At 32.0% G+C, this 18,268-nt stretch overlaps 2 protein-coding genes across 2 annotated transcripts in view; both read left to right on the top strand.

Moving 5' to 3' along the window:
* The window catches only part of LOC145331444 (3-oxoacyl-[acyl-carrier-protein] synthase 2-like), a 32,136-nt gene that overhangs the window by 12,709 nt on the left and 1,159 nt on the right, over positions 1–18,268 (top strand). The window contains exons 9-14 of the mRNA XM_080176090.1: positions 7,119–7,211; positions 7,684–7,809; positions 8,278–8,401; positions 12,529–12,694; positions 13,021–13,071; positions 17,551–17,621. Of these exons, the coding sequence (XP_080032216.1) occupies positions 7,119–7,211; positions 7,684–7,809; positions 8,278–8,401; positions 12,529–12,694; positions 13,021–13,071; positions 17,551–17,621 (631 nt within the window). The remainder of the gene's footprint in view (positions 1–7,118; positions 7,212–7,683; positions 7,810–8,277; positions 8,402–12,528; positions 12,695–13,020; positions 13,072–17,550; positions 17,622–18,268) is intronic.
* On the top strand, positions 139–5,920 carry LOC145331446 (uncharacterized). Its single transcript, XM_080176094.1, has 3 exons — positions 139–2,036; positions 2,222–2,274; positions 2,441–5,920. The coding sequence occupies exon 3, from the start codon at positions 3,061–3,063 to the stop codon at positions 3,481–3,483; it is 423 nt and encodes a 140-aa protein (XP_080032220.1). The 5' UTR covers positions 139–2,036; positions 2,222–2,274; positions 2,441–3,060; the 3' UTR covers positions 3,484–5,920.

Here is an 18,268-nt window from a genome sequence, read left to right as displayed (position 1 = left end):
AAATGAATGATTATTGGAAATATTTGTATGGAGAGAAGAGAACACTTGTTGATGTGTGTACAATGGATATATTATTTATGGATGTTTGTTGAAAATAAAACTTTGTGCAAGTTTTGACAATAGATCTAGTATATATAGGATTGAGTAGGGAAGAGATGTCTATTGTGTATATCTATATCCAATGATGGGTGATGCAATATAGATTAATACTAAATGTGTTGTTTAGACTTGGTGGTTAAATGTTGCAAGTTTAGTTTGACCTATATATGACTTCTATTGAAACGTTTTCGAATATGATGTATAAACCAAGGATATTAATATTCATAAAAATGGAGCATTAACACTCGTATAGTAAATGTTGATATATGATTTATATGATATATGATTTTTATTGTAATGAGGATATGATGTATAAAAACAAAGATGACAGCATCCGTAAAAACGAAGCAATGGAATGGCAGGACAAACGGACATCAACACTTGTATAGTGTCAAAACTGAAAAAATAAGTGCATAAGAGTCGATGTAAAATTGTAAGTAAATGTGTTAAAAAAGAACTGATTGAAACAGATTGATGTTTTACTTACATTTTATGAACTTGCTTATAGAGTGGCTTCGCTTATAAACCGCTTAACACGTAGCACATCTACTTGTTGTTGGGTAGGTGATAGGTTTGAATCTTGGTCTGACACTGAGTCATAACTAACAAAGTTAAAAATGGTTCCTACTGCTACTATGTGAGATGTGTGACGTTAAAGTTAGAGTGGGGAAATGTTTTCTTGAAAAAGGTTGTGCATCTCAGAGTGTTGGTTGTCTGAAGGGTGATTGGATGCTTGACACTGTAATCATAAAGTATTGTACTTTGTTGTCCCAGGAATCAATATACATCAAATCAATCGGATAATTAGATCATATGAAATTATTGACATCGCAATCATAAAGTATTGTGCTTTATTGTCCCAGGAATCAATATACATCGAATCAATCGGATAATTAGATCATATAAAATTATTGGATAATTAGATATTTTAACTGCTTCGATTATAATGTTGAATTTTGTTGTTCCCGGAATTAGTATACAATCGGATAATTAGATCATATAGAAATTTGTGGTCAAATCAACATGTTTACAAATGGAAGTACGGACGTCATAGAAATGATTATAGTGTTGCTACGTTTTTTAAATTGTACCTACCTGCTGCAGAAATCACCATGAAAAGTTCGAAATACAAAAAGTAGATAGATGTAAAGTATGGATGGGCGGACCGAATCTAATTATAGAAAAAAACAAATATATCAATAACACAGGGTGGTGAATCAAAATGGTCGTATGGATGGGCGGACCAAACCTAATTATAGGAGAAGAATTATATAAATAACACAGGGTGGTGAATCAAATTGCACTCAAACTTGAAATTGAAACATTATGTGTTGCTCAATTTTGGATGAATCAAATTAACGTGAATAGATGTGGGCGGATTTCAATCTATTTAAAAACTTGGAATATAATGAACGTATTGCGAAAGTTTTGGTGGATCAGAATAAAATGGAAAATATTGAGGGGTGGATTGAAATCTACTAAAACTTGGAATTATAATGGATGTGTTAAGTTTTTGTTTAAGCTTAAATTTTATTAAGGACACTCGATATAGAATAGTATATATTGCGATTTAGTGATGTTGATTCAGCAAAATTATTTATGAAGCTTATAATTTCATGAAGCAAAATTGTTATAATGCATTAGATATTTGAGTGGAGCTGTCTCTCTTCATGGAGAAGGGGGGTGGGCAATAATTTGGCAAGGAAAGTTTGCACTGTCTCTCGAAGTTAGTATGCGCAAGGTGGGGTGGTGCAGAGAGGTAGCAGCAATGATGAGCAGGAGTTGGGCGTTGTATGCGCAAAAGTTGAGCTGCGCAAGAAAGTGCTCTCAGGTATAGAGAAAAATAGTTAGTTGTGCTTCAACTTTCAAGATTCTAATACATAAAAATAGTTGTGGATGATATAAGTTATTATTCAGATATTTCATTGAATAATTAGGTAAATTTTTTACTGTATTAGACTAGTATATTGTATTAAGAATTATTTTTATGTTGCTCGATTATTGACAAACATTTGATTAATATTATATTTCTTAATACATTTTTAAGAAGACATGTTGAAATTTTATTTGTTAAGTGATAACATTTAAGTATGGCATCTAAAATAATTGTATTATGTTTTAGATTGGTCGAAAAGAGGAGTAGTTGTGGTGGTTGAGATACAGTATTACCTGTTGGTGAGTTTTGGTTTGTTAAGATTTTAATGATGTTCAATATTGATATACATTTGATTAATGTTATATATACTAATACATGTTAAAGAAATTATTTTATTTTGTTGAGTGAAAATAAAATATGTATTAAATAAGTTTTGGCATCTAAAATGATTGTATTTTGTTTTAGATCGGCCGCAAGAGAAGTAGTTGGTGGTGACTGAAATTTAGTTTTGAATTTGGACATTGTTTTGTGTTGACATTGATATTATTTGAGAGTGGAGGCTGGTACATGATACACTTTGATCTGACCGATTATATGTTGAATTAAATGTTGGTGGAGAGAGAGTGGAGGCACATGATACACTTTGCTCTGACCGATTATATGTTGAATTGCTGCTGGAGAATCTGTTTATAGATTAGATGTGAAGTCTGTTGAAGTTCAGAATGCTAAACAGGAAGCTAAACAGGAAGCTAAACAGGATTGTTTAGTGATTGGGTCAGTAATATTGTGAAACATGCTATTGCTGCTGGAGAATCTGTTTATAGATTAGATGTGAAGTCTGTTGAAGTTCAGAATGCTAAACAGGAAGCTAAACAGGAAGCTAAACAGGATGCTAAAACTGTTCTCAATAATGCGGTCAAGAAGCTTGGAGTATCACCAGGAAGGTAGATATCAAGTTCAAGGTTCCTGTATTCTCTGGCAACTATAAGGAGATTTAGTGATCATGAAAAGTACCTGAAGCTAGCAACTGAGTGCTTGCACAAAACTCCAAAGGAAGCCTGTGCTGGATTGACAACATATTTGGAATGTATGGAGCTGCTGTTTATGGATTTACTAATATTCTGTCTATTGTGCAACAAAATATGTTTCCTCATGATGTACTAGAGCTGATGATGTTACAGATTAAATACTTGCAAACAATGATTGATGAAGCTATCTTTGAGCTTGAATATGATATCTTGCAAACAATGATTGATGAAGCTATCTTTGAGCTTGAATATGATATCTCTATATATGGGAAGACTATTACTGATCTTGGCAAGAAGAGTCTTAAATCAACCAGTAGTGGCAAATCATATGCAACTAATGATAGTACTGGTGATAGTGATGATCATAATCCTACTGAAGCAAGTCAATCTGTTGGTACTGGTGATAGTGATAATCATAATCCTACTGAAGCAAGTCAATCTGTTGATACTGTTGTTGCAACCTTTTCTCACCTGTTATAAGTACTCCAATCAACAGTCCAACTGCTGCCAAGGAGAAGAAAAGTAATTTAGATTTATAGATTGCTAGATTTATAATAACTGTTGAAAAGTTTTGAAGACTTGGAGGTGTTAAATTTAAGCATTTAAGCAACAGTTGTGGATAATAAGACGTCGGAGAGTAGTTTTGAAGTTTAATTTGAAAATTGAGGATTCGTATGTCAAGGATAATGAAATAAGATTGAGTTAAATGAAATATGTTGATATTGTAACATTTTGAACAGATGTGCACAGTGTGCCAGATTAACGTAAATAAATGCACAGTGAGTCAGGTAGATACAAAGAGTTAAACGAATTATGTTGATATTTATTTTGAACAGATGTGCACAGTGTGTCAGGATGATGCAAATAAATGCACAGTGTGTCAGGATGATGCAAATAAATGCACAGTGAGTCAGGTAGCTACAAAGAGATGTATTTACAGTTGTCAAAATGAGAAGTATTTAGTTGATAGATAATGATATACAGAGATATACACCATGGGCTAGAAGCTATTGTGAAGTTGTGCAGAATTTTAAAATAGCATGCATTGTATCTTAAATATATTTATGACTGATAAAACGGATATTTGTAAGTTGTTAATACAGTGGGCAGTCAAAGTATAATGCTGGTTAGTGAAATTTTAGCTGTTCTAAAGAAGGCGGGGCTTAAAGTTGATGTGGCTGTTGTAGATTTGACTGCCAGGTTGGATATCTTACTTGTCAATAGCTGGTGTGTTTGTCGATAGTTAGTATTGAAAAACAAAATGGATCAGATTTCGAATCAATCTATGGCGAAGGTTTTGGTTGCTTTTGTTCGGCTGCAGTTTTCTCTGTGTTTGTTGTTTCTGTTCATTGTTTTCAACGTTATCATTGGTTGGAGTGTCGACAGTAGCATCATTGTTATAACGAAAATCATTGGCAGTTTCTGTATTTTGAATGACATGTCGATTTTTGGAATCTAACAGAGATGTTAATAGCAGTTATTGTGGTTGTCATTATTAGGCTTAAGTCATGCCTGACTATGCAATAGATATAATCTCCTGGATGATAAATGTGAACAGCAGATCTGATTTTTGATCTGAGACCTCAAACATTTGGCAGGTTTGGTTACTAGAATGGTTGAGTTAGATGCTCGGTTGGCTAACCTGCAGGATCAGCAACGTATTTTGAATCAGGAAAGGGTGAATTTTGGGAAGTAGTTAGAGTCGATGCTAGAAAGGATTTGATCCCAATTTTTTGAAGAGATTGGAGGCTTCTTGTGGTGGAGGTGAATGGCTGTTGTGTTGTTTGAGAAAATCACAGTTGCTAAGTGGAAACCAGTTTATAACTAAGTTTATAACTAAGCTAAGGTCAACTGGTATAGTTATATCGTCTGTGGTGTTGTAGCATTGGTATGGTTATGTCATTTGTGAGATGTTGATGGATTGATGGATAATGATGGATTGATGGATATGAATGATACTACTATGGTTGGTATGGTTATATCATTTGTGAGATGTTGATGGATTGATGGATAATGATGGATTGATGGATATGAATGATACTACTATTATCAAGAAAAATCTGGCAAAAGAAAATGAATATTATGATCAAGAATAATTATAGTTTTACTGTGTATTAATTCATATTTTATTTTATTTTTATGTATTAATGTTTAAGTATTTGTTGAGGCAGTAGTAGTCTCGAAAGGTTTAATATTAATGCTTTTATAACAATGCATCTCTAATGACATGTTTTTTAAATCAATGCATTCTGATGGTTATATGTTAATCAGTGTTTTTATTTATCATGCATTTATAATAACTATGTTAATCAATGCATTTCCAATGTTTATGTGTTAATCAATGCATTATATGTTAATCAATGCATTTTTCAATGATTATATGTTAATCAATGTTTTTTTTAAAAAAATAAAAAAAAGAGAAAAAAAAAAACACATAAAAAAAAAAGGAACATATAAAAAACATAAAAGAGTTCTAAGGAACCAAAACAAAAAGAAAAAAAAATGTATATGAAATGTTTAAAGATCTGGAAATAAAATAAAAAAAAAAAAAAAAAAATTATGGCAGGTGTCATACCAGATCAATTATTATCTATTTAATAAGCATTCAATGCTACTTATAATATATATGATAATTAACATGTAATAAACATATTGTTATATTCAATCTGAAATATTACAGTTTTGAAATCCATGTTCCTGTTAAAGCCAGGGAGAAATGTGATGTATAGTCCCTTTCTTCCTGACTTGAGAGCAATGTATGTATTTTGTATATTAGCTTTTAGTTCTTGTGTCAACGGTTTCGGAGCAAGACATTGCTCTGCAACACGACACGAACATAAAAGTGAACAGTTGTCTTAATATTAATGTTATTATTGTATGTTAACCTTGTATTGAATTAATACACTTTATAAGAATATTTAGCTGTTTGTTCTTGCTATCACTATACGTCACAGGTATGAATTTGAGCGGAGGTGGATTCTTTTTAAAAAATTGCCCCACTAATCGCTTAGTGGGGCAAAATTGTTTTCGTGAAAAATCCTCCAAAATCACATAAAAAATCTACAAAATTTAAATAAAATCTTAGTACGTTCATAACCCTTCTATGATTTTGTTTAATTTTTGTAGATTTTTTATGTGATTTTGGTGGATTTTTCACGAAAACAATTTTGCCCCATTAAGCGAGCGATTAGTGGGGCAAATTTTTTTTAAAGAATCCACCTCTGTTCTACAGAATGTGCCACGTGTGTTCGTGCTATTGCTAATTCCTTCAGGTATAAACTTGTGCTTGTATCGATTCATATTATCATTGGGGATGTACATCAATTTATTGGCCATTGTCTTATCCCTTTAGACTCCTGTATTGCAGAAGCTTTATTTTTCTATGATTGTTGTTTATACCTTAACATATCTAGGAGACTGCACTCATGATTAAAGGAAGCAATTTATGAAATATTTGTAAACATGTTTAAATATTCATCCTGAACCTCAAGAGAACTAAATGATTTATTCGGTAACTAGATAGGAATAGGAGAGGATTTTAATTCATCGACAGTTGTTTTTGTTCCAATACTATGCACTTGCATTAATATACATAAATGTACTGTATGTACTGTACACAAATCGTATTTTAACAATTATAAATGAAATATAATTAACTGCCACTTTATTGGATTGCAATTGATGTTGAATGTTAATATTTAATGAGCTATATATATGTATATAAGCATAAGATTCATGGATTAGGTTTAATTTCGGCTGGATGTATTTTGTTAGAACCTCATTTACAAGGCTTACAAAATACACAGGAAGCGTTTTGTATTTCTTCCTCATTGTTTTATATTTGTATGAAAAATATAATATTTTGGGATGTTAAGTGTTTTTCTCTTGGGGCTATATCTATAAAGAAGGGTGACGCACGCCTCCTCTAAATAGCCTAGATCTTGCCATTGGACAATATAAGACTTTTTTTAAATTGGTGGGGTAATTTTTTCAGCTGGTTTGAGATATTAATAAACATACACAAACACGTATAATTACTTCTTACTTTACCCTATTAGGTAAATACTGGGTTTTTAATTTATTCATAAGAGTTTCTAAAAATTGTTTTTCTTTAGGTTAATTGAACGAGGTGACTGTGACGTTATGGTGGCCGGGGGGGTTGATTCTTGTATTAATCCATTAGCATATGCTGGTTTCTCTAGAGCTAGGTATAGTATATATATTTATGATATACAGGGGGTAGATTCTTGTATTAATCCATTAGCATATGCTGGTTTCTCTAGAGCTAGGTATAGTATATATATTTATGATGTACAGGGGGTAGAATCTTGTATTGATCTATTAGCATATTATCTCACATAAAGTTGTAAGGATTTTTTTCCTATAGCTGAAAATCTCGAAAACTACTAAACCGATTGGGTTTCTTTTTAGGGAAGTTTCACATAGATCTTCGAATGGTTTTAGAGTATTTGTTTTTGTTTAATTCTTGTTATGTTTTTATGCTCTTTTTCGCCCACTTTCTCTACCCCTTGATGTAAAGGGCGCAGCCGCGTATTAACTTTTTCGATTAATAGATATGTTGTTAAGGGTTCAAAGTTTCATTATTTTCTCTGTTGTTTTTACAAAAGTATATTTCGTTTGATGATAGTTTTTCCTTTGTTAATGAACGTAATAATTTAGAGCTCTATCAACTGTATACAATGAGACACCAGAGAAAGCTTCCCGACCATTTGATGAGGCCAGGGATGGTTTTGTTATGGGCGAGGGAGCTGGAATTTTGGTCCTAGAATCACTGGAACATGCAAAGTAAGTATTAATACTGTTTTTTAAAAGCGAAGCTTTTCTATAATAAGGGTCGGTCCGTCCATAATAGTTGGCTCTTTTCGTTAATTTAGACATGTTAGAATTGTCCCATTGATTTTAAACTTTGCATGATTCCTATAACAGTAAGGTGCGAATTAGAAAGCGTAGCATTTCTATAATCGTTACCAGAAAGTCCGTATGTCCATTTAAAACATGTTAGAATTAGAATTAGTAAGATTTTTTCTGTCTGAAAAAAAATATCTCGAAAATCGCTGGTCCAAACGGGTTGTATGAATCAGAGGAACTTTATAAATGTCTTGGTCTATTTTACTCCCACTCCCCGGCCCCCTTTCCATCCCTAGAGGCTAGGAACGAAGCAACTAGCAACATATTTATATGAGAAGTTAGACACAGGTTAACAATACAATTATACTTTTCTAGATCATACTTTTCTAGATCATACTTTTCTAGATCCCGTGGTGCTAATATATACTGTGAAGTTTATGGGTATGGTATGAGCGGGGATGCTGATCATATAACAGCAGCTAGAGAGGACGGTCAAGGCGCGCTTATGGCCATGAGGCAAGCATTAAAGGTAGCCTTTTTTTACCAGGGCTCGGCAGCCGCGCATTGGCCGCGACTAAGCCCCAAATTTAAATCCGTTTGAGTGCTTTAATTTTTGAAAGTTGGATTGTCATATTTAGGTCAGGTTTAGACTTCCAGCAGATTTTTAAAAATGTAAAGGTTGATTCCACTAAGGCTCACTGGCGGCTGACACTTAAATACATATTTTGTAAATAAGACTTAATATAATGCTTCATAATTAGGGCTGTCATGATAAAAAAAAATTTGTTGAACAGACTAACAGAACTTCTAACAAAAACCTAAAAATTCTTGTAATTTTAAAGAATTTCGACCCTAAAACTATAGGTCTAACTGTAATGGGTATTTATAGAGTAAAATGAACTTACTATAAAAGGGGGGGGGGGTCGGATCTGACACTTTTGCGTTAACAGGGAGCATAGGCTTTGTCTTAGGAGTGAGAGGATAGGTTATTAAAGAAAAAAGTTTACTTTTGGGGTGTATTTTTCTTATATTTAAAAAAATATAGTTGTTTCATAATTTTTTTCTATTTTTCATTATTTGAAATGCACCTATCTATTACAAATTCTAAAATTTGCTAATCCAAGTAATATTTGTTATAGAACTGTTTTTACCCAGGGATCTAAAGGGATAAGACAATGATCGATAAATTGATGTATATTTTCAATATTTATACACAAAATTACCCCTCTTGTAGCATTGAATAAGTGGTTGAAACGTTTGAACACTCAACTTAATAAACCATCCAATCAAAATTCAGTATTAGTATTATAAAACTCTGGGGACTAGTGTAATAAACAGCCCATTGTCACCCCTCTCTCTCTGGTTTTTACCTCACGTGATGAGTACCATTACATAACTTTTGTAACCTCGTACTTTTCTTTTTTAAAAGCGAAGCGTTTATATAATTATTAAAAGCGAAGCTTTTCTATAATTAGGGTCGGTCCGTCCGTAACGGATAGCTCTTTTCGTTAATTTAGGCATGTTAGAATTGTCCTATCGATTTCAAACTTTGCATGGTGATTCCTGTAGTAGTTAGGTACGATTTAGAAAGAGTAGCAACTCCAATCATTATCAGAATGTCCGTACGTAAGCATGTAGATTTAAAACTTTTTTAAAGATAAATCTTTATGTGATAAAATTATCCGATTGATCTGATTTTTGGAATACTGATTCCTATGACAACAAAGTACCATGTATTAAGCGAAGAATCTCTATAATCAAGTCCTAAAAATGTAAGTATGTCCTTAAACAAAATCCTGTATTAACGTAGTTTTTAACAAATTTACTTTCAATTTGTTTAAATTTTTACACATTTATATTCTAAATTATTCAGTTATCACACTTTAAAGTTGTTAATGTTCTTTTGTCCTAATGTTTCAGAGTCGCTTTTATGGATGTTGTCATCCAGGTTATTATTTCATTTCACAGCAACTCAACAATTTACATTGTATGTTTTATCAATTATGTCCTAAAACAAGAAAACTGGAGGTAGTTATTTTTACAAAATTTTCTCGCACTGCTGGGGTGGACAAAAGAAAATAGAATGTATGTAGATAATTGCTATATAGGTTGCTAACATGGACATCTCTTATTGGTCAGTTCGTTCATCCAGGAGATGGAAAGATCGTTATTCAAGCCAGCTACAAGTTTTCCTTTATTTTAGAGTAAATTTATTACATGGTACAGTGTAAGATCCAAGTAATAATAAATTCTTTGTTGGACGCACAGACTATCCCACTAGGATAGGGCTGCCATTAAGTGTACATATGTATATTCAGGTATGAAGGGGACATTGGGCTGTTTATTACACTAGTCCTTAAAGTCTTACAATAACGTTTTTTTACTGGTTGGTTCAACAACCTTGGGGACTATTATTGAATGTTGATTGGTTGGTTCATTAAGTTGAGTATCCATCGTTTCAACCACCAATTGTAATCTACAGAAGGGGGTAAGTTTGTGTATCAATATAGGGGTTGTACATCAATTTGTCGGCCATTGTCTTATCTATTTAGATCCCCGTTTTTGTCCTGTATTTTACCTTTTGACCTTTTAACATAAAAACCTGTTAATCAAAGAGAAAGATACAAAGCGTTTCTGTTATGAAATATATAAGTCTTAACCTGGAATCTAAAGGGATAAGACAATGGTCGATAATTAATGTACATTCCCAATGATGATACACAAAATTCCTTTTGTAGATAACAATTTTTGGTTGATACGTTTGAACACTAAACTTAATAAATCAACCAATCAAAATTCATTTTAAGTCCCCAAAGTTGTTAAACTAACGAATAAGAAAACGATTAAAAAAAACTTTGGGGACTAGTATAACAAACATATTATTGTACCCTTTATTGAGTCTTAACACATGTGTGCAAAATAACAAAAAAATGTATCATTAAGAAAATTATACCTAATAAAAAGGCACAAAATAAATTAATCTTTTCCTTTTATTTCATTTAATGCGCCCATACACAAATCATTCATTCTTGTTTAATCTGTTATTGAATGAAATGTTTAAAGTGTCCAGTTTTGTCAATCAGAAGTCTATTCAATTCAATGTTATAAATCAAGGAAAAGGGGATAAATATAGTTAAACGTACTGTAAAAAACAAAACAAATTATCTGTTTATCACTTATGATTTCCCGAATTTCTGTGCTTTCTAGAAAAATCCTAATGTTGCTTGATAATAAAAACGACCTTAAAAAGAAAATATTAAGCCATATACATTTTGGCTGGGGAAGTAATCAGATATCTTAAATGTTAAAAGTAAAACAATGGACGATAAATTAATGTATCTCCACTCCAATGATCTTAAACAAAATTACCCCTTCAGTAGATCAAACTTATTGGTTGAAAAGTTCACTCACTACTTGTTTGGAACTTACCAATCACAACTCTATTAAAGTACCCAAAGTATAGAGACAAAAAAACATCTATGAGTAGCTATCTACCAATAGTTATTTTTTCTATTTTTTTCTTTATCTTTCATGATTTATTACTTGTCTTATTATTCCTGATTCACTAGAAGAAAGTAAAACTCAAGTGTCATATTCAGGGAAAAAGTGATGAAAAGGTTTATTTATATTGTGTTCGACTTTGTTTCTTAAAGAAAACATATCTATACCTGATAAACATTTTGGATCATGGAAAGAAAACGAAGAAGCGGGTTTCCTAGTATCCTCGTATTTTCATAATAGCTTTTCTCCTATTTCTGCAGGGGGGGCTTCAAAGAAAAAAAAGTAAGTAAGCCCTTCCCCCCCCCCCCAAAAAAAAAAAAATAGCTGGAATCGAAAAAAAACTTTTTTCGAAATAATTCATATGTTGGGGTTATACTTTGCAATGGTATTCAACACATACCCCCAAAAAATAGCTTTTTTCCTTTTTCTGCAGGAGGGCTTCAAAGAAAAGAAAAAACTAAGTAAGCCCTCCCCCCCCCCCCCCAAAAAAAAATGGCTGGAATCGAAAAAAAAACTTTTTTTGAAATAATTCATATGTTTGGGGTTATACTTTGCAATATACAGAAAGGTAAATCTTCAGCTTAAATTTATAGTGCGTGATAAAATACAATGCAATGTTTGTACTAAGTCCAATAAAACAGATTTTCAAATCAAGATATTTATTCCTTTTTCTTCAGTTAAACTTCAAGTGTCATCTTTGACAATTATTCCTTCTATTCTCTCTGCATTTTTAAAGATTTCCACCTTTGTACTTTCTATACCTGGAACATGATTATTTCAAGAAAGTTTCAATTTACATTCAGCATTTCTCTTGGAAAATGCCTTTTCCTTACTTCCTTTGCTTGGTGGAAGTATATTTTAGTATGGCTTCTAATTCGATTAATATCCGATGGATTAGAACCGGTTTTACGCAATACTGAAAAATCATGTATTGTATTGATGTATTATATCCAGTTTTCTACGAATAGGTATAAAAATGTACAATAATAATACTAAAACTAGTTTAAATCTCATAATTGTACATTTTTATATCCGCAGAAAGCTGTTTATAATACGATGCGACATACCTACTAAATCACTATTCTAGTCTTTCAACAATATTCTTTTTTCAAATATGTTTGTTACATTTTGTTAAATACAAATTTTTATATTTAGGCACTTCCAAATGAGGCAATAAATAATATTTGGCACATAAATTGTCACGCAACCTCTACACCACGTGGCGACACAGCAGAAATTGGCGCCATTTCTACACTTCTGGAAAATTCTACAGCGCAGCCATATATTACCGCTAATAAAAGCTGTATTGGTCATTTATTAGGTAAAGTATTAAATTAATTTGATGAAAAGTTTCAGGGAATGCATTTGAATTAAGTTACTTAGCAATAATTTTACAGTTATTCTATGTTACATAGTTCGGAAGAAAATGAAAAAAATATTTTTTATTCTTTATATAAACTGTAAAAAAAAATTTGAATTGATGAAGCGATATAGCATTAGTGAATGAAAAATACACTAACAATAGGAAATAAGTATCGAACAGAAATATAAAATAAATATGTAAAAATTATAGAAATTAACAGTCGGACATTTAAAGAAAAAAAGCTCTTTGTGTGTATTTTTGCACTGATTTATGATGTTATTTAGGTGCCGCCGGTGGAGTTGAAACTGCCTTTTCTGTTCTCAGCATCAAGGAAACAAATGCATTAAACAAAAGATTCATCTTTAATTTAAAACTAGGAATTTTTACCTTAAATAATATCGAAAGTGTTTTATGATTTATCTTTAAACTTATGGCCGTGCATATTCATAAGATGTAATTGAAGGGGGAGGGAGATGGCAGAGAAAAAAGATCACAAGAGTACAATTTTTAAAATGAAATAGCCTTAAACCATAGTGGAAAACTATCAGTAAAGTGGTACGCGAAACAGACAAAAAAACATACTACTTAATATTTCTCTACTATACTCTATTTGTGTGCCTTTGACTTTAAGAAAGTGTTTGATAAACATATGTATATTAGGCCTAATTAGGATCCGGCAAAACCGGATAACCGGCGCGGCTGGATACCGGACATTGAAACTATCCAGATATCGGATATCCGGATGATTTTTAATGCCGTTTATCCGGACGGATATTCGGTTATTTGCCGGATATCTGGCAATTTTCAATATCCGGCCCAACTCAAATGCATATTATTATTATTTTTTTTATATTTAAAATGCTTCTATTAGAGGTTTAACAAGTCATTGGTACTTTTTAAGCTTTGCTTTTATTGATTCAAGGGTTCTGAATGAATAAGACAAAAAAATGATGTACCCCCAGAGTAAATTATCATCCTTATTAAGTTTTATTTTCAGACTAAATTTTCGTTGTGTCACTTTTCTTTTCCTTATTAATACATCACACTTTATAGTTTAAACTTTTAGAACAAAATCTCATTTTCGATTAGGTGGTAAAACATTTATAGTATAATACTGCAATTTTGAATTTACAAAAGTAATTTTGGGTATAGTTCTTTCGTGGCCACGCCTCTTTTCACAGTAGCTTTTAGGTTAGGTTAGGTGATTGTCCCGCATGGTTAGAGCTCCATGCAGGAGCTAAAAATAGGAGAAGAGCTATTGTAAAAATACACCGAAATGCCCCTTAAGAGGCGATGCAACAAAATGGACTATACCTGAATTTTTTATTGGGGTAGCATCATTAAAATTTATTAAAGTTTAAGGATTTTAAGTAATATGAACTAAATATTGATGTAGAAAAGGAGAATAGATCTACTATGAAGACATGAAGCTCTTTATAGTGCCTATAAAAAATTGACATCATACAATACAAATGACCAATGATAGGCCAGTATACATGTTTATTCGCCAATGGTAAGCCAGTATGACAACATTTATATAGGGACTATTATAAAAAGTAGGTTTGGGCGGGATATCCGGCCGGATACCGGATAATGAAATATCTAGATACCGGATATCCGGCTTAATATAATGACGGATATCCGATATCCGGCATTAGAAGTCAGCCTGATATCCGGTATCCGGCCAAAAAGTATCCGGCCCAACCCTAAAAAGCTTGACTAGATAATTGCTATTGTTATATTATTGTATTAAATAACTATAGAAACCATCCTTTATGTGCATAATATAGAATTTAAAACTTTACTAATCCACCTTGCCAAAAATTAATCCTGCAGCTCTCAGTTTAGGAATAATATTAACTTACAACCAGGGAGGGAGGGGACATAATCCACCTTGCCAAAAATTAATCCTGCAGCTCTCAGTTTAGGAATAATATTAATTTACAACCAGGGAGGGAGGGGATATTGGGCTGATAATTACACTAGTTCCTAAAGTCCCCAGGGTTTTTTTTTTTCGTTGGCTTAACAACTTTGGGAACTTTTATTGAATATTTATTGGTTCTTTCGTTAAGTTGAGTGTCCAATCATTAATTTTCATCTACAGAGGGGGTAATTTTGTGTATAATGAAAGGGATGTACATCATTTTATTGCCCATTGTCTTATCCTTATAGATCCCTGCTTACAAACTTACCTACGTAGCTGAATAACTTATGTTTTATTCAGAGCATGGATATAAGATTTGAAAATTTGTGTACCTTATTTATTGGTCAGTTCCTTCATCCCATGCAGTAGGAGAGCATGGGGCGAATAGTTATTTTAGCCAGCTGCGTTTATTACTTTATAAGAGTACTAGCGGCTTCGCCCCTAGCCTCTAGGGGCTTTGCCCCAAGAGGTAATTAAAAAATAAATGTAGTACATGTGATGGATCTTCATCCTTATCATATTATAATTATACATCATCAAAAAAAAAAAATTAGGATCCTCATCATCTTCAAACTATCTATAATACAAAGTAAAACGATGTCTGTCTGTCTGTCTGTCTGTCCGTCTGTCTGTCCGTCTGAAGCTTAAGATCTCAGTAACCACTGAATTGATTGGGCTCTACTCTTCAGGGAATATACCTAATGGTCCGGTGATGGTTTTAAGCTATTTTCTTGGGGGGTGGGACACCCCCAACCCCCCCTAAAAAATGAAAAATATCCCCCCCCAAAACAAAAATTTTACTTTTTCTTTTTAAATCTAAAATACGAAAATTAGGTTGATCAAACCTCTTGGGGCAAAGCCCCTAGAGGCTAGGGGCGAAGCCGCTAGTATAATTATACTTCATTGGGGGGGAGGATTTTTTTATTTTTTGGGGGGGGGGTTAGGGGTGTCCCACCCCTAAAGAAAATAGCTTAAAACCACCACAGGACCAATAGGTATATACCCTCAAAAGTAGAATCCGATTGGTTCAGTGGTTACCGAGATCTTAAGCTTCAGACAGACGGACGGACGGACAGACAGACAGACAGACATCGTACTACTTTGTATTATTAATAGGTATGAAAATCTGGTGCAACATCCAATCGATTTTCAGGGCATGGATATGGTTATAGGACAATGGAAGATATTTTCAAATTCTTATTTATGAAATTTTCCCTATGGTAACTGGATAGTCTTGTTGAGTAGGGGATATAGTAAAGTGTAGTTTAGGGCTTTTGGAAGCCTACCAAACTCGAATGGACATACAGACAGACCCCAGTGTTAGATTAGTTGCGCTTTCAATAACATTTTTAATTTTCGGTATTTTTGTCCCCAAAGTTTTATATTTTCTTATTTGTTGACAATCTTTAGGGACTAAAGTGAATTTATGATTTTTTTATTCATCAAGTTGACTGTTCAAACGTTTCAACCACTAATTTTAATCTCAGAAGGGGTAATTTTGTGTATCATCATTGTCAATGTACATCAATTTATCGGCTATTGTCTTATCCCTTTAGATCCCTGGTACATATTTATTATATTTTCTTTGTACACACATATCAGATAAAAAGATACAATAATCATTTCCAACACACGCATACAAATAACAAATGGAAACCTATGTCTTTTTTTCAGTGACAGGGCGGGGGTAATCAGCTATTAAATTAACTCTTGTTCAAGTAACATTTCTCAGGGATTTAAAGGGATAAGACAATGGCCTATAAATTCATGTATAGCCCTAATGATGACACTCAAAGTTAATATAGATTTAAATTAGTGTTTGAAACGTTAATTAACCAAACAAACAAAATTCAGTGAAAGTCACCAAAGTTACGTCAACGAATAAGAAAACTTTTGGGACAAGTGTAATAAACAGCCAATTGTTCCCTCTCTCTCTCTGAATATTTCTGTGAAATAAACATTAATTTGGACATGTAAGCTGTTATTGCAAAAAAAACAAAGATTCAATGCCTTATAAATATCAAGGTGTTATATTTACTTATCCTATAATTTAAAGCAGCTAGGTGTTTTGTCTTTAGCGAATGATTTCACTAACTACTGAACCGATACGGTTCCCCTTTACAGTGTAGCTTCTTATATGTCCTTGAAAGGTGAAAAGCTATTTTAAGGGAGTGTACCACCACCCCACCCACTTCCTTTTATTTTTTATTTTTGAAACTAAAATAAAAAATAGAGGAGTGGTTAAATTCAAGCCCTCATCACCTCAAGTACCCCTTCAGGCCTCTAGGGGCGTAGCCGCTAGTTTGTTATACAATATTATTTTTGTCAATGATTTTCTTCATTTTCATTTCCCTATCCCTGTGATCTTTGACTGCATTCAATATTATATTTGCTTATATAATTGTCATTTAATATTCATTATACCTTTATACATACATAGATACATCTCATTTCTATAAGTCCCCCGAGTTTATTATTTATTTTGTCAGATATATATGGTTTTATATTTATCTTTTTTTTTATGGATTTAGCTATTGATTTTTTTTGATAATTTTAAAAACTTGTCAATATACCTACCTATCTAAATTAAGTAGATTTTTAATCCGAATTTTATGTTTAAAAGTAAAAGGAACCATTTAAGTTGTATGTAAAACACATTGAAACACAAATTGGTTATTTATTTGAGGTAAAAAACGATTTTGAGTACGATTTTTAGGTTTCATTTTTTAAAAAAAATATGTGATAGAAAATAAAATTCTACCGTTGAAATTAAGTTAATATCTTCAAAGAGGAAACAAATAATGCAATTCTCAGCTAATTTTAGGTTCTAATATATTTTGTGAAATTAACATTTTACAATGCATTTCATGTTTTTGTTCGGAGTAGGAAAACAAGATACCACCAACTATAAATATTTCAAAACTGGACCAAAAAATTTCTAAAAATATCAAAATAGTTCAGGTGACATTTATTTGAATTATAAAAAATAGGTACAGCGTTTATGGTTTTCACTTAGGCATGTTATAATCATTCTATCTATTTTAACCCACTCACAAAGATTCCTGTAAATCTTAGGTATAACTTCAAAAGCGTAGAAATTCCTTAATCGAAATTTCCATACTTTATGTATCATTTTAACAATTAATTTCTACCTTGTTAAACTTTATATTAAATAATTTTCTTATTAACTTTATACCTATACACTTCAAACCAACAAAAAAAGATGTAATGTAATAGATAATATATTTGAATTTCTATTATATGTTTTTCCTTAAATTAATTATGAAGTACATTTTCAGTTATCATGAAAATCAAATGATTTTCTTTTTTGATAAATAATTATTTTTATTTCTCACGTAATGTCTTTATTTTAAAACTATTTTGCAGTTAGCGAAGCTTCTCTATAACAAACAAGGTTTAGTCTTTGTTAGTCATTTCTGTAATTATCTTATTAGGAACATTTTTCTATTTATCAAGTCTGAAAATTTTATAATATTTATTATGGAGCTATTTTTATTTTTTTTCAATATTTTTGTCCATGTATATCATTTATTCATGGATATATGGATAGGACAATGGATATTAAGTAAATATCATCTTCCTAACCC

This window comes from Acartia tonsa, chromosome 11 (assembly GCF_053477335.1).
Source record: "Acartia tonsa isolate MP-2025a chromosome 11, ASM5347733v1, whole genome shotgun sequence".
In the NCBI taxonomy this organism is placed as follows: Eukaryota; Metazoa; Arthropoda; class Copepoda; order Calanoida; family Acartiidae; genus Acartia; species Acartia tonsa.
The sequence above is the reverse complement of the archived record's forward strand: the minus strand, read 5'-3'. Positions and strand labels throughout refer to the sequence as shown.

What these genes read in the sequence shown, in the direction of transcription:
- LOC145331446 (XM_080176094.1), top strand. Translation starts at nt 3,061, where the DNA reads ATGTATGGAGCTGCTGTTTATGGATTTACTAATATTCTGTCTATTGTG.